A 24473-nucleotide genomic window follows, 5' to 3' on the forward strand; every position below is an offset into this window, starting at 1 on the left:
GGCGGACAAGTCCTCACGGGCGCAATATCCACTAGAAATTGGATTGCCCGTTCCAAAGTAGGCGTTTCTCTGTCGAAGAGTGGGGATTGACCACAGGCGGAAGGATTGTAACCGCGGCGGTTTGCGCTTTCTGCATAGTAAAGAAGGCCAAAACATTAACATCTTCTGCTGTTTCTATACATCTATATGGTAATGCGGTATGGCAATGATGTTTCGAAGTAAGACCATCATAGGTTCGAGTTCCCTTGCGCTCGCTGTGAAGACGAAGAGAAGTCAAAGTAGGCAAGAACGTCGGTCCGCTACCAATCAGAGCTTCTGTGATACCTTACAGTAGTTGCAAGGAGCTCAGACCAAGATCGGGACTCCCCGCCATCTTCAAATCACCTGCATAGCGCAACAATGTGTTCGAGGATAGTACCTTTGTCCACCAGTGGATTTAGGCAGGTGCTTGTCTCGACTTCGCTAGTTTGTACGAAGAAAAGCAGATCATCGACCCATGTCAAACACGGACCAAGAGCGCAAGTCTCAATCTCGAGGGGGTCCACTTCCCTTCGTATATTGCATCCGATGGGAGTCGACCAATCCAATCGAGGGCCTCAAGCACGAAGCACTCTATTCGGCTCATCTCGTCGCTGGGAAAAGGACCATGTGCGGTTCGTGGGTGGACTGATTAGCTAGCTACCTAGTCACCTAGTCAGGTGCAATACTGTGCGTCAACGGCACCACTGCAATCTGGAAAAGACGGTGGAGTATGCGATGCATGTATAAGAGGGAGCTTACTTGCTGTTCTAATGACAGGGAGTTGGGATGACTGCACACACACTTCCACAATGGCTCCCTTAATCGTCACCTCCCTCGTTCTTCTAGCTTCCATCCATTCCTCAAATGCAGTCCCTACAAGTCACAGGCGAGCGACCACCGCCAGTAGCATCCCCGACTACGCGCTCACCTATGCCCCTCATGTATACATCTCTGGCACCGAACAATGGTTTCCGTCAGACATAGCCACACACGTCGAACACGTGTCGATGGAATACGACTATGTCAATGTTTCCACATCCGTGACTCTCGAGACTCTGACTACGTACAACTCTTCGATCTACATGACATCCGTGGACAACGTAGAAGATGATCCCGAGTGGTTGCTCGCGACTTATGGTAAACCTGACGCAGACACGGGGTATAGTGCCGCTCCTGGAACCATCATTGCTGTTCAGAAGACTGTTGATGGCGAGGAGGTTGTCGATGTGTTTTACTTTTTCTTTTACTCTTATAATCATGGCACCAAGTATGGAATTTTCCCCCTTACACATTCGAGGTGATGGTCTTAATAGTCATATACTGACCGAGTGGCTCTTTCGCGTCACAGGGTGCTGGGAACGATGATTGATAATCATGTTGGTGATTGGGAACATGCTATGGTATGTGTCTTCTGAGCGTCATTGTGTTTGTGTGAGACCATACTTGCTTCTGTGAATGACTGACAAGCAAGCAAAGATACGCTTTTCCAATGGCGAACCTCAAAACGTCTACCTTTCTGCCCACACCAGTGGCGCGGCTTACGCTTACTCGGCCATGACTTTGGAGGGTGTTCGTCCAGTGACCTACTCTGCTGTGGGCACCCATGCCAGTACAGACTCCCTACCTCATCCGCCCTGAATATGCTTCGATACTAACAAATTATGGCGAGCAATAGACTATGCAACTTCAGGATCCCACAGCATCTACTCGATCTTAGGTAACTTGGTCACAGACACCACGAGCGCAGGGTACTACTGGGACATCACGCAGAACTACCGAGGATACTGGTTCGATGACTCGACTTCGACGTTCACATCAGTAGGGGGTGTCGGTATCGGAGCGTCAGAAGAAGTGGGAGAAGGGGTGGATTGGCTGAGTTGGCTGGGGTTCTGGGGCGATGAAGAGTATCCCCGGAGTGACTCGAGACAGGACTGTGTCCTTGATGTGAGTTTTCTCTCTCTCTTACTCCTGACATACGACGACGGTCTAATACGTGCTTACAGCTGGACGAGCTGTGTCACTACGAGAGCGGCCCTACAGGTCCATTGGGCAAGAATCTGGGTAGGTCGACGCCGTGTGAAAGTAACGATGACTGCGACATCAAGACTTCTCTATGAGTTCGTAGGCTTTTGTGGCAGACTTGAAAAAAAGGGCGGAATGGCGACAAGTCTATGTTCTATCAATGCAGTGTAAACAATGTCATATAGCAAAACGACGTATCTATTGGAGGAAATGCTATCAACAAGCATGCCTAGCGCCCTCAGCAGACTGAATGCCCTCATGATCCACGGTCCCCATATCCAGCTCCTCCCACTCCTTACCCCTGGGCATCCCCAAGTGAAACCTCCCCGTAACCGCCCACTCTATCTCCAATTCCTCATCTTCAGCAGCCTCAAAATCAACCACATGCCCTCCCTCGACCCTCCCCTTCCCATCCCCATCAGCATCAAGCGCGACGAAATGACAATGCACCCCAGCAACACTGATTCCCTGCGACCACTCGGGGCTCACGATGCCAAAGATCTCGCCCTTGGTCTTCTTCTCAATAGACCACTGCTTAGCATTCTTCGCCACCTCTCTGAGCCCCTGACCGGGGAAACGCTGCGGGGCCACAGTCCTAAGATCGAGTCTGTCAAAGGCTCCGCGCACCACAAACGGCACAAACGAGTTCCTACCACCCGCCTTCCCATCCGCGCCGCCATCGAGCAAAACCTCTAACAACTGCTCCCTCGTGACCTTGCGGCCCTTGATCGTCTTGCGAAACTCGGCCTCGAAATTCGTCACCTGCACAAACGGCAGTTCGACATCCGGGTCCGCGAGCTGAGTGCCCCCGTCGGCCTTGAATTGCCATGCGCGGCCGTGGAGGAACAGCAGCTCGCCGTCCATGGACGTGAAGGTGCCGATGCCGTGCGTGCCGTAGTTGGGCAGTTGGCGTGGCGTCGGGCCGTGGGTTGCTAGGCCTTGGATCAGCGCGTTCACGGTGCTGAATTGGAAGATGTCGTTGGGCACGTGGGCGACCATTTTTGCGATCTGTTTTTCTTTTCGGTTTTGCTCTTTGTTTTCTTGATGGGGGTGGGCGTGGTGTGGTAGGGAAGAGAGGAGCGGGTTTGATATGAGATGGATGGGGTTGGGAAGAAGAAGTGCATACGCTCGCGGACGGCAATTAATATCTAAGCAGCTGCGCAGCAAGCAGTCTGGTGAGGATTCGGCCCCACCGGTCGTTCGGACGCTTCTCGTGAGATCATATTATTCACGCTTTTTATCTCACATTGTATATCGATTTTGACTGGACACTCTTGGGTGGCTAGTGCTTGATTACTACTTCTAGATACATACATGAATCTATCACTTGATTTTTGAATACTGTGGCCTATAATGATGCGGTATATGTGGTTGTCCATTTCACGGGCGGTACGAGCATGATGTCAGATGCTAAACAAGCCGCGGAACGGATCCGCGGTACCTTATCTCGAGTCGTTATCATGCAGCACTTAGGCTGGTCTTAACATCATTTTGTGGATGTACCTAATAACCATAAATTATAACTGAATTTCAACTCGTCATTCAGGGAAGTGTAATGATATTGATTCTAGGACAAGGCAAGCACGACAGCATATCTACTTCAAAGAAGATGGCACGGATTAGGATCTCAAAAGGCAAAGAGTTGGTAAAATGAATATAAAATTTGGGGTATTTGTCGGCTCCTCCTAGTACAAATGATGTTCATGTTGGGTCGATGAGCAAGACCTCTTTCAACAACAAAACAAATTTCCAGCGAGCCGTCTTCCAGCGACAGTAAAAATGGACCCGCCATTCCAGTCAAGTCTTCTTCTAGTCCATTATGATTGTCTGTCTTCTTCAAAAGCAGCACCAATCATAACGTGATGGTGGGATCAATAGTAGGACTGATAGTCACACCCCCTGTTCCGGTTTAGACTGTCCTTAGTATTAATATTTCTGCCCTACGAAAAAACAATGCACGCTCCATTGCGGATATCGCAGTCAAGGCTTACCAAGGTTGAGACCGCTGATGGTGCCAGAGTTGCCAGTGTTTCTGCAGAATGTGTAAGTGGATTGTTATAGGAAGGAAAAGCGTGTCTCGAGAATACATACCCGTTGCCGGCCTCGTTACCGTTTCCTGCTGCGTCGCCATTGCCAGCAGCGTTGCCGTTTCTTTATGTCAAAAGTCAGCTTCCATTTCCCGCGTCGACCATGATCCACGAAATGCTTACCCGCTCTTGTTGCCAACGTCGTTACCAAGGTCACTCACGGTGCCCTCTAGGGAGGAAGTAGCGGAGGAAGCGGCACCACCGACTCCACTGAGGAGTCCGCTCACAGCGTCTTGAGGGACAGGGGCGGGCAGAGCAGCTGCGGAGAGCGCAAGGCAGAGAGTAGCGAGGACGGTCTTAGCGAGCATTTTAGCGGTGGTTTTGGATTGGAAGTGAATGTGTAAAGATCGACTTTGTTGAGAATAGTGATTGAGAAGATGAGAGATGAACGAGAATGATTTGAGATGATGACAGAGACGACGAGTCCGTCTTTATACACTTCTTCTCTACAGCCTTGTGCCCAAAGCAGTGACCAGAGATTGAGAGTGGTGACCTACGGTAAAGTGATGATTGACATGGTTATCCAACCACGAAAGTGTTTCTACCACATGAAGTCAGAGGTATGCCGATCACAACGTACAAGCTTCATTCATCCGTCGAGGATCTTGGGTACTGCTATCTCGATGTTGGTCAATGGCGTTGAACAACTGGAGCGAGCACTCCACAACGCAGAGTCCACACATGCCATTGGACAAGTATGAGATCGAGCATCGCAGAAGTTCGGACTCACTTGTGGCGCTCGGCAATCGAGCTGACTCGGAGTGTAATCCAGCGGCAGAGAAATGGCCATGCGATTGCCTTATTCAGTAAGAGACCACCAAGGACGGCTCATCGCTTGTTTGGCTTTGGAAAACCAAATGCTTAATGAGCTTCGCAAAAAGGCAAGATGTACAATTGACAGCCTTGTGATGAACTCAAGCGAATACAATTTCTGTCAATCCAACGTAGACCGCAAGCCCTTTGCACCCCATGGGCGACATCAAGGTTGCATTGTGCAGGTACTGTATATGCACGAGGAATTGTCCGATCGGGATAGGATCAAAGTTAAAGATTGGCGGATGCTGCGGTTTCAACTTGGAGTAGAGATCGACAGGCACTACGAACCTCAATCTCCCATAGTGCAATATGGCACAATTTGTAGCCCTGAATCAGGAGCGTCAGTAGAGGTACGGCCGCGCTGCATGCATCTGCTCATGCCGTGTGGTTATCTTAGTGACACTTCGAATGCTTATATCATCGTTAAATGCGAATTTCTTACGAACGAAGGCACCATGAATCAGTGGCTTGAGTGGCTTGCGGAGTGCGGCAATACGCCACACCCTAAGATGCCTCACTCCCGGCCCTACGTCAGGCACGTCTTCACTTGGTACCTAAGGTACCTATACATTCGAATTAAAGAATCCATGAGTGTAGATATAGCGATGAGCATGAGAGATACTGACCTTCTGTAATATGATTGCGATGGTATGATGGTCATACAGCTCCTGTACTCCTGTACATCAAGAGATGCAGGCACTATACATGATATCAGTGCCGAGGTGCTTCATTCGACGATCCTAGATCTGCGGCAGGAGTCCCCACCGATCGTGCAAAGGAGAAGCGGTACCATACCCGGCATATCTCTAATTAAACCCACTTCTCAAATGGGAAAGCCTCGTTCGAAAGCATATGCGTCGTATATTCAAGACGTACGCCTCCCATACACCGTCATCCGATGTGACGGTGACTAGGCTAACATGACGGTCGAGCAGGACAGGAGAAATCAACCTGAGAAAGCCGCCTGATACAGTCTGCTAGGTAGTCCACTTCGGAGCTTATCCAAGCCACGACCTGCGAGAATGCTCTGTCATTTTTAAATCCACCAATCGTCCTTCGAGGCCAGTACTACATGACATGTCAAGGCATTGTGTGCGTTAAGGGGACCCAAGCGACTTTTGATTCCTTCGTAACCTTCTCCGAGTGACCTACCTTTAGCAACAATGACCAAACACCCATGTATCATGAGAGCTTCATCGCTTTCAGTGTAGCAAGCACTGAAGCACTAGCTTGAAGCGTATCTTTATGGTCACTGATATGCCAAAATGTATCAATCATGAGCAACGATGCCTAGTTGGCGGAACAGCAATGGTCAGTATGAATATATATACGTATATTCATGTGTTCTGTCGACCAAGGGGTAATTAGAGCAGGGAACGCCAACAAGATCAATAACGAGCAGGAAAGCAAAGCTGTGAACATCAATCGTAACCAGAAACGTCGAGTAAGCGCAAGTCGAAGGCTGAATTCAACATCCACCGCCTGGGAGGTTGCGTTAGTGTATTGCAAAGCACAACATAGGCACAACGTGGGACGGATTGACTTACCTCCGCAGCCGCCGCCACCACCACCACCACCACCGCAACCACCACCTCCACCTCCACCTCCACATCCTCCGCCTGAGGACGATCCACCGACCCCGCCGTCACCCCCTCCGCATGCTGCAAAGTTAGCAGCAGCGCATGCAGAGCCGCCAGCTGCAATATTGCCTCCGCAAGTTCCTTTGCAGCAATTACCTGCGGCGCCTGCTCCCAGTGCGATGCATCCCGGGTTGGCAGGATACATGCATGAGTTGTAGTAACTCATACCATAAAAAGGCATCATGGCAGGGAGGTAGACTGGATAACCCCATGCATCGCTGTAGTAAAAATCTTCGCGCCTAGGCCTCTCGCGTCTTTTCTTATCCGCTCTCCTGCAGGACTTTCTAAAGTGTTCATCGAGCTCGCGCTCCTTCGCCCTTGCGTAGTCCGTGGTTTTTTGACTCTGATCTGCTACCCTTACAGCATTGTGAGCCGAGATATGCACAGACTTGTTAGGATCTCTGCTTTCTCCACGGATAGAGTCCGAGATTGTGGCCGAAGAGGTTCGGAAGAGTCGAGATTTCACAGAGGTGTGCGATTCGCGGATGGCTTCGCAATACCAGCAAGTACATTCGCTGTAGGGCTCGTTGTACATGTCCTGGTAAGTCCTGCTCGTCCAGGCGAAGGCATCAGAGAGTTTTGTTTCGGAGACCTTGTCATCATGGTCGATCAACTGACTTGTCCACCTGATAGTGTAGTTCATATAAGCCGATGGGTGGAGTTGATGAGTATGCCAGGCCAGGTCGACATCGAGGGTGGGAACAGCCATGTTCTTCTTGTCTCTCATGATGTACACGAAACGAGTATATTTAACAATCAGACGGCCCATCGTGGCCGGCAGGGCAGGAGAATGCAGCCAATCGATTTTGTGCATCTTCTCGACGAAAGCTCCTTGTCTGATTACTGCACCAACAAGATCGAGCGCGAAGGGGGACCAGTTATCCCAATACCTTGACATCATTCGACGGATTGCGATACGCTCTTCCTGTGACGGCCGACAGCGTATAATCGCTGTCTTTTTCCAGTCTCTATTGCCCTCATGCACAGCTTGTTCGACTTGTGCCCGTATGCTGTCCATGGTGAGATCCTGGCCTGCAGCGAATTTATCAAGAAGTTGCTGTCCCCATCCGGATCTTATGAGCCTGTCAGGATAGCTTGTTGCGGAGAGTTTTTTGTCAAGGTAATCCGTTAACTTGTTTGGTGTCTTCCCTATGGTAGTCGTTTCTGGGAGGCCCTCTTGATTCAGGAAAGTGCCACGCATGATGACGTCCTTATGGATGAGGAGTCGAACATCCTCCAGAAATTTACCCGCCGACAACACATCGTGATTGAAAGATTGCTTACAACCTTGACACACTGTAACGAACCCTTTGTCGCCATAACCGGTGCCTCTAGCAAAAAGCAGCGATGCGTCAGACGGAGCCCACACTGCATTTATAGATTCTGAGTCAGTACAAGTAGTCCAGGGGATCCGGTTAGCGTGTTGACACCCTGGACACAGGACATGCGCATCCGCTGGGTCATCAATATTGTTCCAATTGATGCCAACGCGAGCCTCGAACGCCTTGGGTATGCTGACTTCCGGCTGGTAGGCGAAATCCCCGTTCGTTATGGACTTCGCAACGGCATCCCAAGGCATGGGGGAGTGCCATAGTGGCAGTCGCCCCTGACGGTTACAGTCTTCGTAGTATGCTCTTGGGTTGAGCATATAAGAGTGCCAGACCATCAGAATATCTGCCACGTCAGCTCGTGAGACAGCAAAAGCGCATCAGTAGCCTTACCGATTGGGGGCAGGTTGCCAGCATGAACGACAGGTGCCATCCCTTCACTCCATCCTTTCGCAAGTACATTGTCAATATGAGCCCAGCTCATCTCAGCTCTGTGAAGGTACTCTCCGGGTGGATCCAAGGAATTTATCCAACGGTCGAACCGAGAGACAGCTCTGGAGACATATATCTGCCATCGCTTCTCTGAGATGACAGCTCGGATATTGGCTATCTCTGTTATACCATGCGGCTTTATCGTCGACGGGCGCTGCGCTGGTGCTGCGTACGCACCCTCCGGATCCGGTATCCCGAAGAGGCCATTTGCGGATCCGATGGATTGTCTGAGACGATAGAAGCATTCGAGAAGCTTCAGGTGTGCTATACACTCATCAGGAAGAGGTGTTGTCTGGTTCCTATCGGGATTTGATTTTGGATTCACGAAGCCGGTAAGACGAGGTGTTACTTCGGGTTTATTATCGTTGAGATCTAAGTTTGCGAAACCAGCCGTCAGATTGGCTGGTTGGATAGCAGCAACAGCAGGAGCAGCAGCTTCTTCGTCGTCATCGACTTCTACACCCAGCACATGTTTGGTGTACGGAGGGGGAGGTGCTTCCTCCCCTGCGGAAGTAGAGCTTGGCTGAGATATTGCTTCCTGCGCGCGAAACCACAATTCTGTTAGTTCTCTCTCTGCTGAGTTAGACCACGACTCAGAAGAGTCTTCCTCTATCGCTTCAGGCCTGGAATGCAGTGCTTCTTTCTCATTAGAAGTGGACATTGGTTGAAGTACCTCTTTCTCATTCGGGCTGGCTGCTGTTCGAAGTGCCTCCGCCTCAGTTGAGCTGGACGCTGCGTGAGGAGCCTCTTTCTCGGTTGAGCTGGATGTTGGTTGAAGTGCCCTTTCTTCAGTTGAGCTAGACGCTGACTGAGATGCCTCTTCGTTCGGTGGAGTAGATGTCGGCTGCGGAACTTGCATTGACTTAGGCCTGCCGGAGCGAGACCACAGTCTGGACAGCGAAGGCATTTTCGCGTCCGTGTCGTGGACTAGTTTGTTGAAGTCGAACAATAATTATCTGATCGCAAAATACACTGAGCACGTTTGATAATGGCTTATGATAGGCCCTGGGTGGAGACTTATTTATATACTATATGAGTCTCGATATGGTTGCCTTAATATATCCCATCTGCCTCGGTCATGGCCGCCTTGATCTCCTATCGCTACCTTTAGCTTGATAAGATCGCTGTCGAATACTCCTTTGGAGGACATGGCGTACAGAACCAGTCAACGTCCGCCTGTTTTTGTGAAAGATAGTGGAGCTGATAAGAGGCTGTATGAATGCCTGACACTAACCAATCAGGTCGGTGTGCGCCTTGTAGGATTCGTTTTGCTCTCCCCATACCTTTGACTTTTATGTCATGTGGGCATGTGACTTCCATAAGCGTGGAGATCCCTCCGCAGCGCAGCATCCACAGTGCTTCCATGATGCTTCTAGCGCGGTATTCAGCTGCCTTTATCCGGCCGTTGTGCGCATATTCGGTGCACGCCAAAGTCGAGTCATTGCCAAAACGGACAAAGCCTGTTGCGCTGGACTTGCATTTGGTCAGAAGACAGTGTAGTGGCTTGGAGGGCTCAGTCCCAGGTGGATACTGTACTTGTACCTTTTCAGTGAGAACTCGTATTCCTAGCAGCTCCGCCAACTTGACACTGCTCGCGTATGCTACCGCTACCGTCGTCACTACCTCAGGTAAGGCAATGTATGCGAACCCACTGTTAAGGCCTGCTCCGACGGCTCGAGGCTTGTTCAAAACGGGGACAGGCGGGAATGAGGAAGAGATCCGTGCGATCGAAAAACAAGGCGACAATCACCTCTCTCTCGAAACTCTCTTACATGATCATATATCACCCATCCCCCCGAACACTAACCCAAAAACACAAAGTTGGTTTTTCTCTTTCGTCGCTCCGTCGTGCAAAAAAGCATGGCGGCACTCTGAGTTCGACCAGGCTGGAACTCGGCTCGATCATCCGATTGCCTTGCGCAATACCGTAGTGTCTAATTTGACAAGTTCTGCGAAGTACCGAGAGCGGGTAAGTTTAGCTCTTAATATGCGACAGCATGAAACACGCCTCCACCGCTTGGTCAGTCTGGAGCGCAGGAACATCACACACATCGACGTTCGGCTATCTGTTTTGATCCGTTCAACTCGAGTGATTCGAGTCGGTTTTCAGAGTGTTGTTTGAGCAATCGACCGGAGGGGAGCGCGATGTGAGCCGGTCAACTGTCTCTTCATGGGAAAGTCGCTTGATTCCAGCTTACGCGTGCCATGGGAAGAGCACGGTCTGGACGTGATGTGATACCTGGAGTCGAAATTGAAGAAACGCCCGACATCGTATACCTCCTGACTGGGGTTTATAAAGTGCTTTCATATAGTGGGACGAAGCGGGAGCTCGCGCTTCGGCTTCAGATATAGAATGACTGTTTTAAGAGCTTCATCGCTCCAGATCCATATATAAGAAGGCCGAGTACTCTTTCAATCTGTATTCTTTCCAAAAGTATCCACTTCAGAAGACTGGTTTCTTCGTCCATTCTTTCTTTGTTTATCGGGTTTTTTACACCACATTCTTTTTTATATTCGTAAAATCTTGCATCCCCTATCACAATGCGATACTCGTCGCTTCTTCTGTCGTTGGGCACCTCGATGGTTGCTGCAGCTGGTCTCAGTGAATCATCGTTGGAATCTCACGCCAACGCTCTTGCGCTGGACTTCAGCTTCGATCCTATCAAGGAAGCCTACTGGACTGGCCTGCCTCACCACCGCAGAACGCCTTTCGCTGTTTCCCCCGATGGCAGCAGCGCTTACTTGGCATACCTTGATGCTAGCGGTACCGATGTCCACGTCCAAAAGCTTGACCCCAAGACTTTCAAGGCTAGCGGAACCGCTGTGACCGTCACTGGGGGAAAGGAAGCCGGTGGTCTTGTTGCCCACAACGATGGTTTCGCTCTTCTGACCAACGTCGGTCTCCCCAGCGGAACCGCCAGTGCACCCCCGGATGGCACTCCCGTGCCTGTCATTTACAAGTACACCAACGGTCAACAAGACTGGAAGACCTTCGTCGGTGGTCCCGGAGTCCACGCCAGTGCCGGTCTTGCCGCCTCCCCTGATTTGAACGGTGACCTTGTCTACTCCGAGAAGTCCGGTCTCTACGGTGCTTACTTCGTCGTCACTGACTACGAAGGTGATGCCGCTGGTCACTTTGGTGACTCGGTCGAATACGTCAACGACAAGGGTGAACTCCAGGACATTCCCGAGGCCAGCGCTTGGGGCTGCTCTCACAACACCGGTATCGCTTTCGAGGCTGCTGACGCTGTTCCTTTCGCCAGTATCTGTGCCGAGGACCAAGGTGCAATCTGGTTGAACACCAAGACCCGCGGTATGGACGCCTCCGGTGTCAAAATCTCCAATGAGAACACCACCAACGGAGCCAGCGGTGAGCCTATGGGAGGCATGAGTGGTTCCTACAGTGGTCTCGCTCGTTTCCAGAACTCCGACTCGTACATCTTCGCCTGGGTCTCCCGCGGTGCCGTCGATGTGTCCGAGAACTCGTGGATGGGTGCCGGCTACACTCACGTCAACAACCGAACGAACGGCCGTAACGTCGCCATCGCCACCTTCTCTGACAAGAACACTCTCGATGGCGAGCAGGCCACCTCCAAGGTCGGTTCCGCTGACGGCGACTCTCAGATCAACTGGGTCACCAAGACCACCGGCGATGCCTCTAATGCCCACGTTGCCACTTTCGACGGCACCAACGCTCTCGTCACCTGGGAGGAGATTGACAACCCTCAGTGTGACTTCATCGCCATGGGCTGCGCCGGTGGGTTCTCTGGATCTTACTACCAGCTCGTCAGCAACGGAAAGGTCGTCGGTGAGCCCGTCAAATCAATGGACACATACGTCGCTGGTGACATGGTCACCATGGGTGATGGCAGAATTTGCTGGCCTTACGTCAACATGACCTGGAGCCTCAGCGGACCTGCCAACTCTTACGGTGGCTCTTCTGGCAGCAGCACCACCAAGGAGATGAGCTTCGCTTGCATGAGCAATGGTGGCGCCGCCGCCCCCGCCAGCAGCGCCGCCCCTGCCTCTTCCTCTGTTGCCGCCAGCTCCGCTGTCGCCGCCGCCTCATCCACCTTTGGCCCCGTCGCCAAGCAGGCAACTATCTCTCCCTCTCCCTCTGTTGTCTCCAGCTCTTCGGTCGCCGCTCCTGTCTACTCCAGCGTCGCACCCACCACCTTCGCCACCCAGATCAAGCCTGCTTCGGTTGTCGGTAACGCCGCTCCTTCCGGAGGGTTCGCTGCTGCTTCTGGAGGATTTGCTGCTCCTTCTGGAGGCTACGCTGCTCCTTCTGGCTTCGCTTTCCCCTCTGGCTTCGCCGCTCCCTCCGGTGTTGCTGCCCCCTCCGGATTCGCTCTCCCCAGCGGATTCGGCAGCTGGCCTGCAGGAGAATACCGCCCCCACCACCCCCACGGAGCCGACAACATGAAGCCCTGGGGCGGCAAGGCAGCCTTTGCCTCGCCCAGCGGTGGATACACCATGCCCGCGGGATTCGCCTTCCCCTCCGAGGGCGGTAATAACTTCTCCGCCGCCGCTCCCCAGCCCACCGCTGGCGCTGACGCCGCGTCGTCCGAGCACCACGGTAACACTGCCGGCCACGCCCCTCACCACGGCAACACCGGCCACGCTCCCCACCACGGACACACTGGCCACAAGGCCACCGGTGTCTCTGGCGTTGCCGCCCCTACCGCCGCTTAGAGTGTAGGTTGAGGTGTCTATATACCGGTCTCTTGTCTGCTTCTAGTGAGCAACTTGTACATTCTGCTCTGAAGTGATGGATCTCTTTTGTGGAAAACACAGGATGCAGCGAGAGACGATCAGAAAAGGTGTGTATCCCATTCTCCTCAATTGTATTTCCTGGCTTAGATTTAGTCAAATTTTCAGAAAGAAAAGCGATCAAGCCTCAAATACATCTTATTCTCTTTCTTGTTATTCAATTTCTTTTCCCATGTGTCTTTTTCGCCTACAGTCCGTTGTTTATTATTGGTTGAAAGAGAGAAAAAAGCACTCATTGTCCGGAAACGTAATGTACGAAAGCACATGACAGTACATAGAACAGGAAACAATGTAAATTCACATGAGATTCCGATGGAAATGTTTTTGCTTAAGAAGGAGATTGCGTGAAGTGTTTTCGCATGATGTTTGAGGAGAAGGAGTATAGTATAAAGGAAAACCCTCGTCTGAAGTACACCTACACACCTACGCAGAGAGAGATAAGATTTACATCTATACTTCCACGTATCTCTTTTGAAGTTTACCCTGTATTCATCGACAACCACCTGCGTTTTCTGGTATATATATCTTAACAGTTATCCATACTTCTTACAATTGATAGGGGCCGGTCATGCGTGGGAGAGGTGAGACGGAATTGGGAAAGGCGCTTATGAGGCACCAAGGCCGCTGTTGGGTTCCTCGGCGGCGCTCTTTTCCGATTCGTTCACGGTACGCTGAGGTCTGCTAAGAGCCTCGAAAGAGCCTGCGTGCAGAGAAGTGGTGTTAGAGGTGAGCCAAGTAATGGCGCATCCGATGGGCAGTGAGAGCGGAGTGCTGCTTACGTTGTACGAGGTTCAATCGGGTCTGCTGCTGGCCATCTTGTCCTTGGAACGTGTCCATGCGAGCCTCTGCCTCGACATGGAGGAGCGTGCTATAAAGGAAGAATTAACTGGTCAGGTGATCTGATCCGTGCTGCTGCATCCCCTCCATATATCTCCATTCGGGAAGCAGAACTCACCCTTTCGGCAGTCCCAGAAGAAGATCTCTACTCGGTCCCTCATTGAAGCTGGCAATTCTGAACCAAGAAGTCTGTCTGTTTCCATTCTCGTCTCTCGCACCGGTGCTGACGCCCACCGAGTATCTGATCATCTGACGGCCGGTAGAAGTCTCATTGAGCTCGGGAGAGTCTGCGAGACGACCGATGAGTTGCATGCGAGCAAGGAGAGACGGTCTGGTGGTGCTAAATGCGCGGGCGGTTGCGTTGAGTGAGCTGGCGGTGCGAAGACCGAGTCTGGAAGGTGCGAACATTGCGACAGTGGCAGAGGATGGACGCATCTGGATTCTCTGCGGTGAGACAAGATCGACGGATTGGCCTCTGATGGTATATCGATGGATGTGGTGATTGCTGGACAGATAGATTGGTTGGTGTGGAGAGTTAATCGTCAGCTACAAGTACAACTATCGGGAGCTCCTGACACGCAAACGCGACGGGTTGACGCGATGAATTCCGGTGTTTAGCCGTAAATGACGTTCTTCCCCAATCAAGCTGAGGTTATCTAAGGTAGCGAGGGTAGGTGCGCAGAGTAGAGCAACATTGCGGTATACGAAGCAAGTACGCTGTTGCATGAGGTGGAGGAGTTGCCCAGAACATCAAGAAGATCTCCCATGAAGTAACACTTCCATATTGGGAGTGCACTGGCAGATGAGTGAGATCTGAGTACCAAGTCGATAGCGAAAAAGGGAAGACATGCAGTTCAGGTTGAATCTCTAGACATAATCACAACATGGCTCTAGAACCATCCAACAGCTATGTCGCCCCGAGCAATCTGCAGGATGGATATGACACATCTCTGCCTATATTTGACGTGCAAAGAGTCCAGTTGCGCTTTGACATATCATCTGATTTTGTTGCCGCAGCGGTAGCGAACAATGTGCTCATCCTTGCTCTGTCTACTGGTCGCATACTGCGCTTTGATCTAGACAATGCCGAAGACATAGATGGTGAGAAACCCGGGTGAAAGACTTTTTATTGATGCTATATACTAAGTATCATTCGCTAGACATTGATCTTCCCAAGAAGCCTTCGGAGATAGGTGTCATCCGTAGATTGTTCCTCGATCCATCCGCCTCGCATTTGATCATCGCTACTACCTCCGGCGAGAACTATTACTTGCACACCCAATCACGCCAGCCAAAGGCACTTGCGCGTTTGAAGGGTGTGCAGATTGAGTCCGTCGCATGGAACCCTTCTCAGCCCACGGCCTCCACGCGCGAGATACTAATCGGTGCGACGGACGGCAACATTCACGAAGCTTACATCGAGCCCAGCACCGAGTTCTATCGTCGCGAGGAGAAATATGTCAAGAATGTCTACAATGTCTCCGATGGCGCCGTCGTGGGTCTTTGGGTCGATACCGTCGCCGGTCGAGCAGACATGAGAAGAATCGTGGTAGCAACGCCGAACAGAATACTACACTTCCTCGGCAAAAGCGGCAGGACCGGCCACGAAGGAAGTGGCTCGATTTATGCGCGTTTCTTTGAACATGAAGGGCCCAGTATCCACGAAGATCCTAAGGCTCCTTACTCTGGTCACTCCAGCCTGGTCATCTCCCCGGAGGCAATTGATCTGGCGCCGTCTGATCCCGAGCAACCCAGGACCTTTGCGTGGTTGTGTGCCCAAGGTGTCTATCATGGATCGCTGTCTTCCCAGAATGGTGAAGGATCACCTTTCACAGAAGCAAAAGTCCTCCCTAGAGATGCTATTCCATCTCCACAAGCTGCCGGCGGTCGTAGGAGAACCACTCAGGACCCCATCACTTCGATAGCTCTAACTCAGTTCCACATTTTGAAGCTGGTAGATGGTCGTGTCCTTGCTTTCAATCAGCTTGACGGTAATCTTGTTTACGACCAGGCTGTGCTCGAGCCCGGCCTGACGACTATTGGCCTCTATGCCGACGCCAAAAAGAATACATACTGGTTATTCACTCAGCGAGAGATATTCGAGGTTGTCGTGACAGATGAGAGCCGTGATGTATGGAAGATCATGCTCAAGAACCAGCAGTTCGAAGCTGCCTCACGATATGCCAAGACGGCCGCCCAAAAGGATGCCGTGGCTACAGCTTCGGGTGATCACTCGGTATCTCGTGGTCGCTTCTCCGAAGCTGCTGCAGTCTATGGTCGCAGCACCAAGGCCTTCGAGGAGGTTGCTCTCACTTTCATCGACAGATCGGAACATGATGCCCTGCGGAAATACCTACTTACCAAATTGTCAACGCTCAAGAAGTCGGCGACGATGCAGAGGATCATGGTGGCCAGTTGGCTTGTAGAACTTTACATGGCCAAGCTCAATATCCTCGATGACACAATCTCTGCCAAAGCAGAACTATCCGAGAGCGCGCCGATAGCCTCCGTCAAGGAAGATCTTCCCACGATACGACGAGAGTTCCAAGAGTTCATCAACAAACACAAGTCAGATCTCGATCGGAGAATCACTTACGATCTCATTAGCAGCCATGGTCGCGAGGAGGAGCTGCTGTACTATGCTAACACAGTCAACGATTACAACTACGTTCTGTCATACTGGGTACAAAGGGAGCGATGGCAAGAGGCAATGACTGTGCTGAAGAAACAGACCAATTCGGAGATCTTCTATCAGTACAGCAGCGTCCTCATGGTCCACGTACCGGTAGACTTGGTGGACATAATGATGCGACAGAGCACGCTCGAGGCGCAGAAGCTGATACCCGCTTTATTGAACTACAACAGAACTGCCGATGTCCCATTGAGCCAGGTGTGTAAATCTCCATCTCTTTCCCTGTATGTCCAGTACACTAATCGTAAAACCAGAACCAAGCCGTCCGATACCTCCAATACTGCATCAACCACCGCCACTCGACATCCCCCGCCGTCCACAACACCCTGATCTCAATCTACGCCTCGGCTCCGTCTGCAGACGAGACACCCCTGTATAGCTACTTAACCACGCAATCCGCCTCGCACGACCAATTCTACGACGCAGACTTCGCGCTGCGTCTCTGCATCCAGCACCAAAGAGTGCAATCATGCGTGCACATCTACGTCGCCATGTCACAGTACGCCTCAGCGGTAGAAATGGCGCTAAAGCACGACAAGATCGACCTCGCGGCGTCGGTAGCAGACAGCGCGACGAACGACCCAACGCTACGCAAGAAACTCTGGCTCAAAGTCGCCAAAAGCGTGATCCAGCAAAACCAATCGTCGATAAAATCCGCCATGGACTTCCTCAAGCGCTGCGAGCTACTGCGCATCGAAGACCTGATCCCCTTCTTCCCGGACTTCGTCGTCATCGACGACTTCAAAGAAGAAATCTGCACCGCGCTCGAGGAATACTCGCGGCAGATCGACGACCTCAAGCGCGAAATGGATGACTCGGCCTCCACGGCCACGCACATCAAAAAGGACATTCGCATGCTGAACTCGCGCTACGTCATCGTCGAACCCGGCGAGAAATGCTGGAAGTGCAGACTGCCGCTGCTGTCGCGGCAGTTTTTTGTTTTTCCGAGCTGTCAGCATGGCTTTCACGTCGATTGTCTCGGCGAGGTCGTGCTGCGCTCTGTGGGCGTGGGCAAAGGGAAGAGGATCAGAGAATTGCGGAATGAGATCGGCAGGGCAGTGGTTGGAGGCGCTAAGAAGGATGCATTGGGCAGGGAGTTTGATGGGTTGGTCGCGGGTGCTTGTGTGCTTTGCTCCGAGATGGCGGTCAAGAGGATCGATGAGCCGTTTGTCACTGCTGCTGATAACAAGGATGAGTGGGCACTTTGATATACACTTACCTGTACAACACTCTCACATACTCGCATGTCTACCACGGGGACAAGTAGCAATAGCAGGAGAAATAATTCAGATGAGGCACGCAGAAGAGCGTTTGACGCAACTTGAGATAGTTTTCGATGTATTCGCGTTGAAGCAGCCCCTATCACGATGATGCCAAATTCCGATCAGAGCGGAAGTGCATGTGCGAGAAGCAATAAATAATAGTACTTCGAAAAATGCAGAAACGAAAGACATGAATAGACGGGACCATGTGTTCTTCAAGAACAAAGACGAGAACGCTCTCTCGCAATCCATAATCGATCAATGATCCGGCCTCTTCAAGTACACCGACTTGGACCTCGATCCCAGATGCGCCAATGAGTCTGCGCAGAAGTCCCCATGACCAAAGCGATGCTGTGCCGCGCCATGCCGTCATGCCTGGACCGGAGAATGAACAAGATGTCGTCGGATCATTGTGCTGTCGTATAAGTCTAATCAAACACCTGGGATGAGGCAACTTATCCCCCATTTCTCGATTGTTGATAATAAGATGTCCGGAGAACAAGAAGGATAAGGGTTCGAAACAATAACACAGGTAACAAATGGGTTGAATGCAAATGCCTATTACTGTCGTTGTCATCGTTGTCGTCTCTCGTAACCAAAAGAAATTCATTTCCGATTTTGTGTTTCTTTCCCCAGAAGCCTTGAAATAGAGAGAGTGGTGTGCGAGCATCCACACTTCACGTAGGCCTCGAAGTATACACCTGCAAAGTATGCGCAAGAACAAGAAACAGCTATGGCATGAGATTTACCCATTCAATTGATCGGATTGGCCACTATCGTCCGGATAGAAGTGCCAGGGCCAGTTCATCCGCATCTCGGGCAAGAATGAAAAATTGGGGATCGATGAAAGAGATTGCATCATCGCCTCAGGTACTAACTTACCCTGGAGAGGGTCGTTCGGACTCCCCATGGGCATAGATATTGAATGTTGATATGTATGGCGTTGTTCGACCGTGTGTTGTCGGCGCATATACTCATCCAGTTCACGGACTTTCTCCCGTAGTCCTTGTGCCGCACCCGCTGCTCGATGCAACGAGGACTCTAAACCCTGCAACAGATCTGCCATAAGGTTCAATGATATCCGAACGCGTTGATAGACCGATTGTGATATAGGATCTTCTAGCACAGAGCCCAGAATTTGCCCTATGCTTCCAAGCTGATAGACCAGCGGCGTGCTTATTGCTCTAAGGTATGGTAATGGAATGGTGTGGAAGACTTGCAAAACTTCGTTTGCGACATCACATTTGCGCTCCACGCCTGGTCCATCCTCCAGCGAAAAGAGAATCATGCGCAGTAGCTGCAATGTTGCCTGGATGTTCGCAGCTTGAAAGCCGAAGATATCCTTGCCGAGATCTCCAGTCATAGGCAGCGTCTCCTTGAATTGATGTGGCAATTGGTAATACAGATTCAGCACAGTCTGCATCACATCATGATCGGAGAAGGTATCTGCAAAGACCAAGCTGTCGACACTGCGGCGGTCGTCGTGGCTGAATTTCTTGGCGCGTGCTTTGTTTACAACGTGCTCAAGGACTCTGTACAGGTCGAGGGAAAAGTTCCATCCGACGATCCAGCTGACAGGTTGTCCTGTAGCTTTGGGAGAGTTATGGGTCGACAAGTTATCGTTATGAACGTGAGCAGGGTAGCGGACATAGGCATGAATCTCCTGAGAACGGAGAAAACAGTTCCAGACAACCGCGGAATACACGTCCAACATATATGTGGACCAATACACGCGCCTGTATATCTCTTTTGTGGCATCGTCCAGATCCTGTGGCCATGATCTTTCGTCGTAGAAGCGATGCATCGCAGCAAGGGTGAAGGCGTTGCCCAGGTATTGCTGAACATCTGCGCTCCTCCCATACTGGATGCAGGTCAAAGACAGCAATGTACACGTCCGGATGTATTCGACAGCACTCGTCTGGGAAATTCTACTGTAGTCCTTGGACATCGAGTCCTTGGCTGCGGTGAAGAAGATTTCCGAGGACGCCTCGGGTTTTCGTAGCGCGTCCGAAACCGGGCTTGGGTATGCACCATCACGTACACGGGCTGAGGTGAGCGCGCAGACTGCCATAACAGCAGAGAAGAACCCTGCAGTGAGGTGTTAGCGACATGTTGCTCTACATAGAGAGACACCAGGTACCCTCACTCAACTTGCATACATCCATGCGCTGTCTGCGACCCTGGAAAACGCAATGTGGAAAGAGGGTCCAAATTGTACGCGTCATCAACATTACTGACCTCTATCTGTAAGATGCTCTCTTCTTTCGAGTCTCGCTCTCTCTGGGGCCCTGTCCATCAAGGGATAACTATGGGACATTAGCACACCGCCGTCTTTGTAGAGACTGGACAAGGAGTCTCACAGAGGGTAGATGATCCGCACGAATATGTCAAAAAGCTCGAGTATAACATCTTCAGAAGCCAAAGCAAAGGCTTTCCACGGCACTTCAAGATGCTCAGGACTCCCGGCTCGCATAATCACGAGGGCAGCATGGTCTGGTCCTTTTCCACGTCGGTTTATATTGACCAGGTCGATCGGAGCACGCGATGCACTCCCTGTTGGGGGGATTTCAACATAGTCAGGAATGCCAGTTTGTGTGCCCGTTTGTGATCGAGGCATTGAAGATCCGCTAGAGATACTACCGTGCACCGGTGGCATTGGTTGCGTAGGTGGAACACCATCTGATACAATCGAGTCCCTTGGAGCTGTTGGTGCTTGCGGGTGCTTCTTGCGCTTCGAAGGACGGTCATAAGTGCAAGCTACATCGAAGTCGAAGCAATTCTGGCAGCGTTCCGGGTCTTCATTGCTGGATCTACACCGTATGGATCGCCTGTGGCAGAGATCACCTAAAAGTATAATGAGTATCGCTAGTGAACAGTCCACAGAAGACTCGTCTTGCTGTACTCACATGCTTGTGAGATGCGCTGCAATTTGCGCGGACGGTCATTCTGCATCGGTAGAGAAGTCGTCTGTTTTGAGGACGAAGTCGACATATTGTGAGCTCTCAAGGCATCTAGACTCATAAGAGGCTAATCGGTGAAACGCAGTCAACGCGACTCGGCGGAAACACTGTAGACGCTAGAGGTGAGGCATGTGCGGGAGGTTCATGTAAAGATCGAGACCTTAGTATGATGATGATTGATGTTGGCTTCCGGCTTGGAGATATACAGGGTTTGTAAGTGGCGTTCGTGATGTCTTGCCATCATGGTACGCCCCGTAAGCTGTCAGAGAACAAACGCCCAGTGCATTGAAATGTATGGGACGCGTTCTCTGCAGGCAGGTTGCAACACCTCACCTTAGCCAACTAGGAGTGAAGGCTGTTACCATATTTCGGGGACGACTCCGAGATGCACTAGGTGCCAAGCTTCATGACGCCAAGGGGCCCAAGACCCTGTAATGGCACGGCTTGCATTTCTCGCCACGGATCGGGCCACGGTCCGAAGACAGACTCTCGACGGAGCGTTGGTAAGGTCTCCAGGAGGCTCCTCCAGAAAGGCATTTTACACCAAGGAATGACGGCCGACTAGCAGCTTACTGTGGGTTCCAGTTTTGTGGACCAACTTCTCGGGATGCTAGTAGGCGAATTCTGCACTACCTCACATTGCAGCATAGCACTGCAGCCGAATCTACAATCGCGTCAGTACTTGATGTGGCCAATTGACAACATCTGCTTTCGGAACAAACTCCACACATTGCCCACATTCGTCTCGGTCATGTCTTTAAAGTCATTTTAGGCTGCTGCTCAAGCGATAGCGGTGGTGTCATTTCCCAGTTTCGATTTATGTTGATCGTCAGAAGGACTTTGTCCATGTTTATTCTCGGCAACTAATGACCAAATTCGTCACCGAAAACATGGCAGAGATGCCAGACAGCTGCTGCACCGGGTATTCGCATCATTGAAAATCTCCAATGATGCAGGTTGATTAAGGTAGGTAGGTATGGTGCAAATCATGACGAGAACAGGATGTGCATCAGGCTTACGCCAAGTATCTAGTCGGCTGCAAATGATAAAGGTCCCTTATCGAGCCTACCTTGGATTTGCTCAATCTTGCGCATCCCGAAGTGCTTGAAAGCACAAAGTGAGGTAAGGTAAGTAAAGTACCTATGCTTGTGATTACTGCACCAGGTCCGTGAGGATTTCGAGTCACGGTATATAGAGCCGAGGCCTGAGGTCCGATGTAGGAAATTCGAGTACTGTACTTTTGCGAATTCACGTGCTGCCACCATATATAGCACGTGACATGTCGCTGCCGAGACTGAAGTCAAAAGCCGAGCTCGATCCTATCTTGAGGTTGGCATCATGTTGACTACAATCTGCTGCAAGTAGCTTACAGTGCCAGCATATATCTGGGGTCCAATTGCAAGCACAGTGGTTTCAGCTGCTGCTGCCGCTTCTGATAAGCCCGGTCATGTGCAAGTCTCGCGCCTGCGCGTATGTGATGCGGTGACGCTTAGTCGAGCATGAATGGCACTTCCTGATTGCGAACGACAGGATGATGCATACCATACATCATATGCGCCTTCCTAGTCTACACAACTGATCATTGTGAAAGGCCCTCCGTCGGGGCTTGCCGGTCAGGGTTCCGGAGAGGTGATGCAGGTACAAGTATGTCAGCCTGGCCAGGGACCGTTGGCACAACCATGCGACAATGCTCCTACGATAGCACATGGTTCCGGCTTCCCGTTTTCATGGACTCAAAGGTGGCAGTTCGCGGAGTGAATCACCGGCTCCGAGGAGTTACGTAGTGGTCCCTGTGCAGTACCCGGTGTCAGCAAGAGGACTGATCGACGAGTCCCAGTCACAAAGGTTTTAGTTTATGTTGCTTGGCAGCCGCCAATTGAACATTGGTTGAACGGTCAGATAAGAAATCCGAAGTCCTCTGTACGGTAAGTATGTTGCTGTAGATGTACATCTTGTTGGATTCGGTAAGTCTGTATGTAATTATCTCCATATTGAAGGTGGGCAATGACCGAAATGCACAAGTTGTCAAGCAGAAGATTGCATCATTAAAAAATAATCATTCCTTCGGGACCTAATGGGTTCAGCCCCGGGTTCTAGGGTCTATCCAGAAGATTTCTGAAGTAGGCTAGATAGGTACCGGACGGCAATTCAAATGAGTATATCGTCAAAACAGTAGGACGAGTAGTTCACGTAAACAATAATACATGTGCCTATGGTAATAGCCTTTCCAGGGTGCGGTATGGAGCAAGTGTCAACCTTAGGTGCTCACTCGAGACGAGGCGTTCGGAAATAACGCGGGGAAAAGTAGCATGTATGCAGCACCGATCGCCGATGTCATAGGAAAATCTTCGAAATCCTCCCTGTGGGGCATTTTCATGCCGCGGCACAAATGCTGTTGGTTCACGTACAAATATGAACTGCACAAAAGTAGAATGAGGCTCATCGGCTGAACCTCCGAGAGCCCCACCATGGCACTACCACGGTGTAGAAGTATTACGCGTGAAGCTAAGGAGTCCATCGCCATCCCATTGGAGACATCACAGGGGTGAGGTAGTCGAATCGGTATGAGTAAAGACTTGGCGAGACACCTCCGTGCAGCCTTGATACCTTATCCTGCCCTGGCTTTGCTTAGGTATTGTACCTTCTTCTCTTGTGTCGGACCATGTGCCGATGGAGGTGGATTCAAAGAACAACATGAAGTATGTGTGGTAAGTAATACGGTGGAAACGTCGCGATCAACATCATACTTCTAGGAACGAGATTGGCTGGAAACAGGAATGCAAAACCCGATTGTAGACAACGCAGTAGTCCGGGCATTTTCTTCTCGAAACCATGCAACAGCCAGATTGTACTGACCCCTGGTGAACAACAGACGCGAATGGTAATACAATCGAAGTTTAGTTCCTTAGTAGTAGTAGTAGTAGTAGTAGTAGTAGTTGAATGTACTCTTAGAGCCAGGGAATAGCGCAGCACTCGAGGACGACACCGTACTGTGGACGTACTTCAGGTTCCAGTGAACCAGCCGTAGAGTTTAAAGCCACTCTTTAGCACAAGGCCTAGTTGCGACTAATCTGCAAAGAGTGTTTGAAGAACAGGATTTACAGATCGAGCGATCGGCGGTTCCCTTTCGGCCTCAGGTCCGCGTTGATTTTCAATCCTCCACCTTTCTGACGTAGAGGCATGTGTCCCGAGCCTAGCAGCTACATCACCCACCCTCCATTTCATATCCTTAATATATCCACGCCTAGATGTTGCATCTGTTTTCGAAACTAACGAGTCTGAAGTTTTCACTAAGTCTAATCGTACGAATCTTACCAAAGTCACACTCTCTACTGTTACAATCATATTTGTGAATCATATCACTTACCTAATTACCCCGCCAAACACGTACCTGCCTTGCTGGACCTTTGAGCTTTCACAAGCTTCGCCACTCTAACACTCCTTGTACCTTTCGCGAGTTTCCTATAGCTACAATTTTCATCGACTGCATATTGAGCCATCGTTGATCATTCACATAATCGCCCTCTACAACGGCGTGTTGTT

General features: G+C 50.9%; 8 protein-coding genes across 13 annotated transcripts; 3 read left to right on the forward strand and 5 right to left on the reverse strand.

The window, feature by feature from the left end:
* Positions 1-830: 830 nt before the first annotated feature.
* On the forward strand, positions 831-2138 carry AAFC00_000057 (uncharacterized protein; the record flags this gene model as incomplete). Of its 2 annotated transcripts, none has more annotated exons than XM_069345937.1 (5): positions 831-1288; positions 1370-1421; positions 1489-1630; positions 1697-1965; positions 2025-2138. In XM_069345937.1, 5 exons carry the CDS (start codon positions 831-833, stop codon positions 2136-2138), a joined length of 1035 nt encoding a protein of 344 aa, XP_069196236.1. The 2 variants fall into 2 exon arrangements, with proteins under 2 accessions (XP_069196236.1, XP_069196235.1); XM_069345936.1 differs by having other exon boundaries at positions 1498-1630.
* A 121-nt stretch (positions 2139-2259) lies between these two features.
* Positions 2260-3042, reverse strand: AAFC00_000058 (uncharacterized protein; the record flags this gene model as incomplete). Its single annotated transcript, XM_069346050.1, has 1 exon — positions 2260-3042. One exon carries the CDS (start codon positions 3040-3042, stop codon positions 2260-2262), a length of 783 nt encoding a protein of 260 aa, XP_069196237.1.
* Positions 3043-3895: 853 nt separating this feature from the next.
* On the reverse strand, positions 3896-4438 carry AAFC00_000059 (uncharacterized protein; the record flags this gene model as incomplete). Of its 3 annotated transcripts, none has more annotated exons than XM_069346153.1 (4): positions 3896-3942; positions 4035-4075; positions 4135-4194; positions 4254-4438. In XM_069346153.1, 4 exons carry the CDS (start codon positions 4436-4438, stop codon positions 3896-3898), a joined length of 333 nt encoding a protein of 110 aa, XP_069196238.1. The 3 variants fall into 3 exon arrangements, with proteins under 3 accessions (XP_069196238.1, XP_069196239.1, XP_069196240.1); XM_069347831.1 differs by lacking the exon at positions 3896-3942 and adding an exon at positions 3953-3957; XM_069348300.1 differs by lacking the exon at positions 3896-3942 and having other exon boundaries at positions 4024-4075.
* A 1976-nt stretch (positions 4439-6414) lies between these two features.
* On the reverse strand, positions 6415-9313 carry AAFC00_000060 (uncharacterized protein; the record flags this gene model as incomplete). 2 transcript variants are annotated; one of them, XM_069346269.1, is made up of 4 exons in its annotated part: positions 6415-6428; positions 6494-8260; positions 8308-8944; positions 9080-9313. In XM_069346269.1, 4 exons carry the CDS (start codon positions 9311-9313, stop codon positions 6415-6417), a joined length of 2652 nt encoding a protein of 883 aa, XP_069196242.1. The 2 variants fall into 2 exon arrangements, with proteins under 2 accessions (XP_069196242.1, XP_069196241.1); XM_069348312.1 differs by having other exon boundaries at positions 8308-9313.
* Positions 9314-10947: 1634 nt separating this feature from the next.
* Positions 10948-13101, forward strand: AAFC00_000061 (uncharacterized protein; the record flags this gene model as incomplete). The annotated part of the gene is made up of 1 exon (XM_069346387.1): positions 10948-13101. The coding sequence occupies one exon, from the start codon at positions 10948-10950 to the stop codon at positions 13099-13101; it is 2154 nt and encodes a 717-aa protein (XP_069196243.1).
* Positions 13102-13784: 683 nt separating this feature from the next.
* AAFC00_000062 (uncharacterized protein) lies at positions 13785-14451 on the reverse strand (the record flags this gene model as incomplete). Of its 2 annotated transcripts, none has more annotated exons than XM_069346493.1 (3): positions 13785-13879; positions 13959-14047; positions 14135-14451. In XM_069346493.1, 3 exons carry the CDS (start codon positions 14449-14451, stop codon positions 13785-13787), a joined length of 501 nt encoding a protein of 166 aa, XP_069196245.1. The 2 variants fall into 2 exon arrangements, with proteins under 2 accessions (XP_069196245.1, XP_069196244.1); XM_069346492.1 differs by having other exon boundaries at positions 14135-14424.
* Positions 14452-14900: 449 nt separating this feature from the next.
* AAFC00_000063 (uncharacterized protein) lies at positions 14901-17916 on the forward strand (the record flags this gene model as incomplete). Its single annotated transcript, XM_069346608.1, has 3 exons — positions 14901-15117; positions 15177-16906; positions 16963-17916. The coding sequence occupies 3 exons, from the start codon at positions 14901-14903 to the stop codon at positions 17914-17916; spliced, it is 2901 nt and encodes a 966-aa protein (XP_069196246.1).
* Positions 17917-18715: 799 nt separating this feature from the next.
* On the reverse strand, positions 18716-20922 carry AAFC00_000064 (uncharacterized protein; the record flags this gene model as incomplete). Its single annotated transcript, XM_069346711.1, has 4 exons — positions 18716-20058; positions 20209-20276; positions 20331-20814; positions 20877-20922. 4 exons carry the CDS (start codon positions 20920-20922, stop codon positions 18716-18718), a joined length of 1941 nt encoding a protein of 646 aa, XP_069196247.1.
* Between the last annotated feature and the right edge of the window lie 3551 nt (positions 20923-24473).

Source organism: Neodothiora populina (assembly GCF_041146345.1).
Source record: "Neodothiora populina strain CPC 39397 chromosome Unknown canker_contig_1, whole genome shotgun sequence".
NCBI lineage: Eukaryota > Fungi > Ascomycota > Dothideomycetes > Dothideales > Dothioraceae > Neodothiora > Neodothiora populina.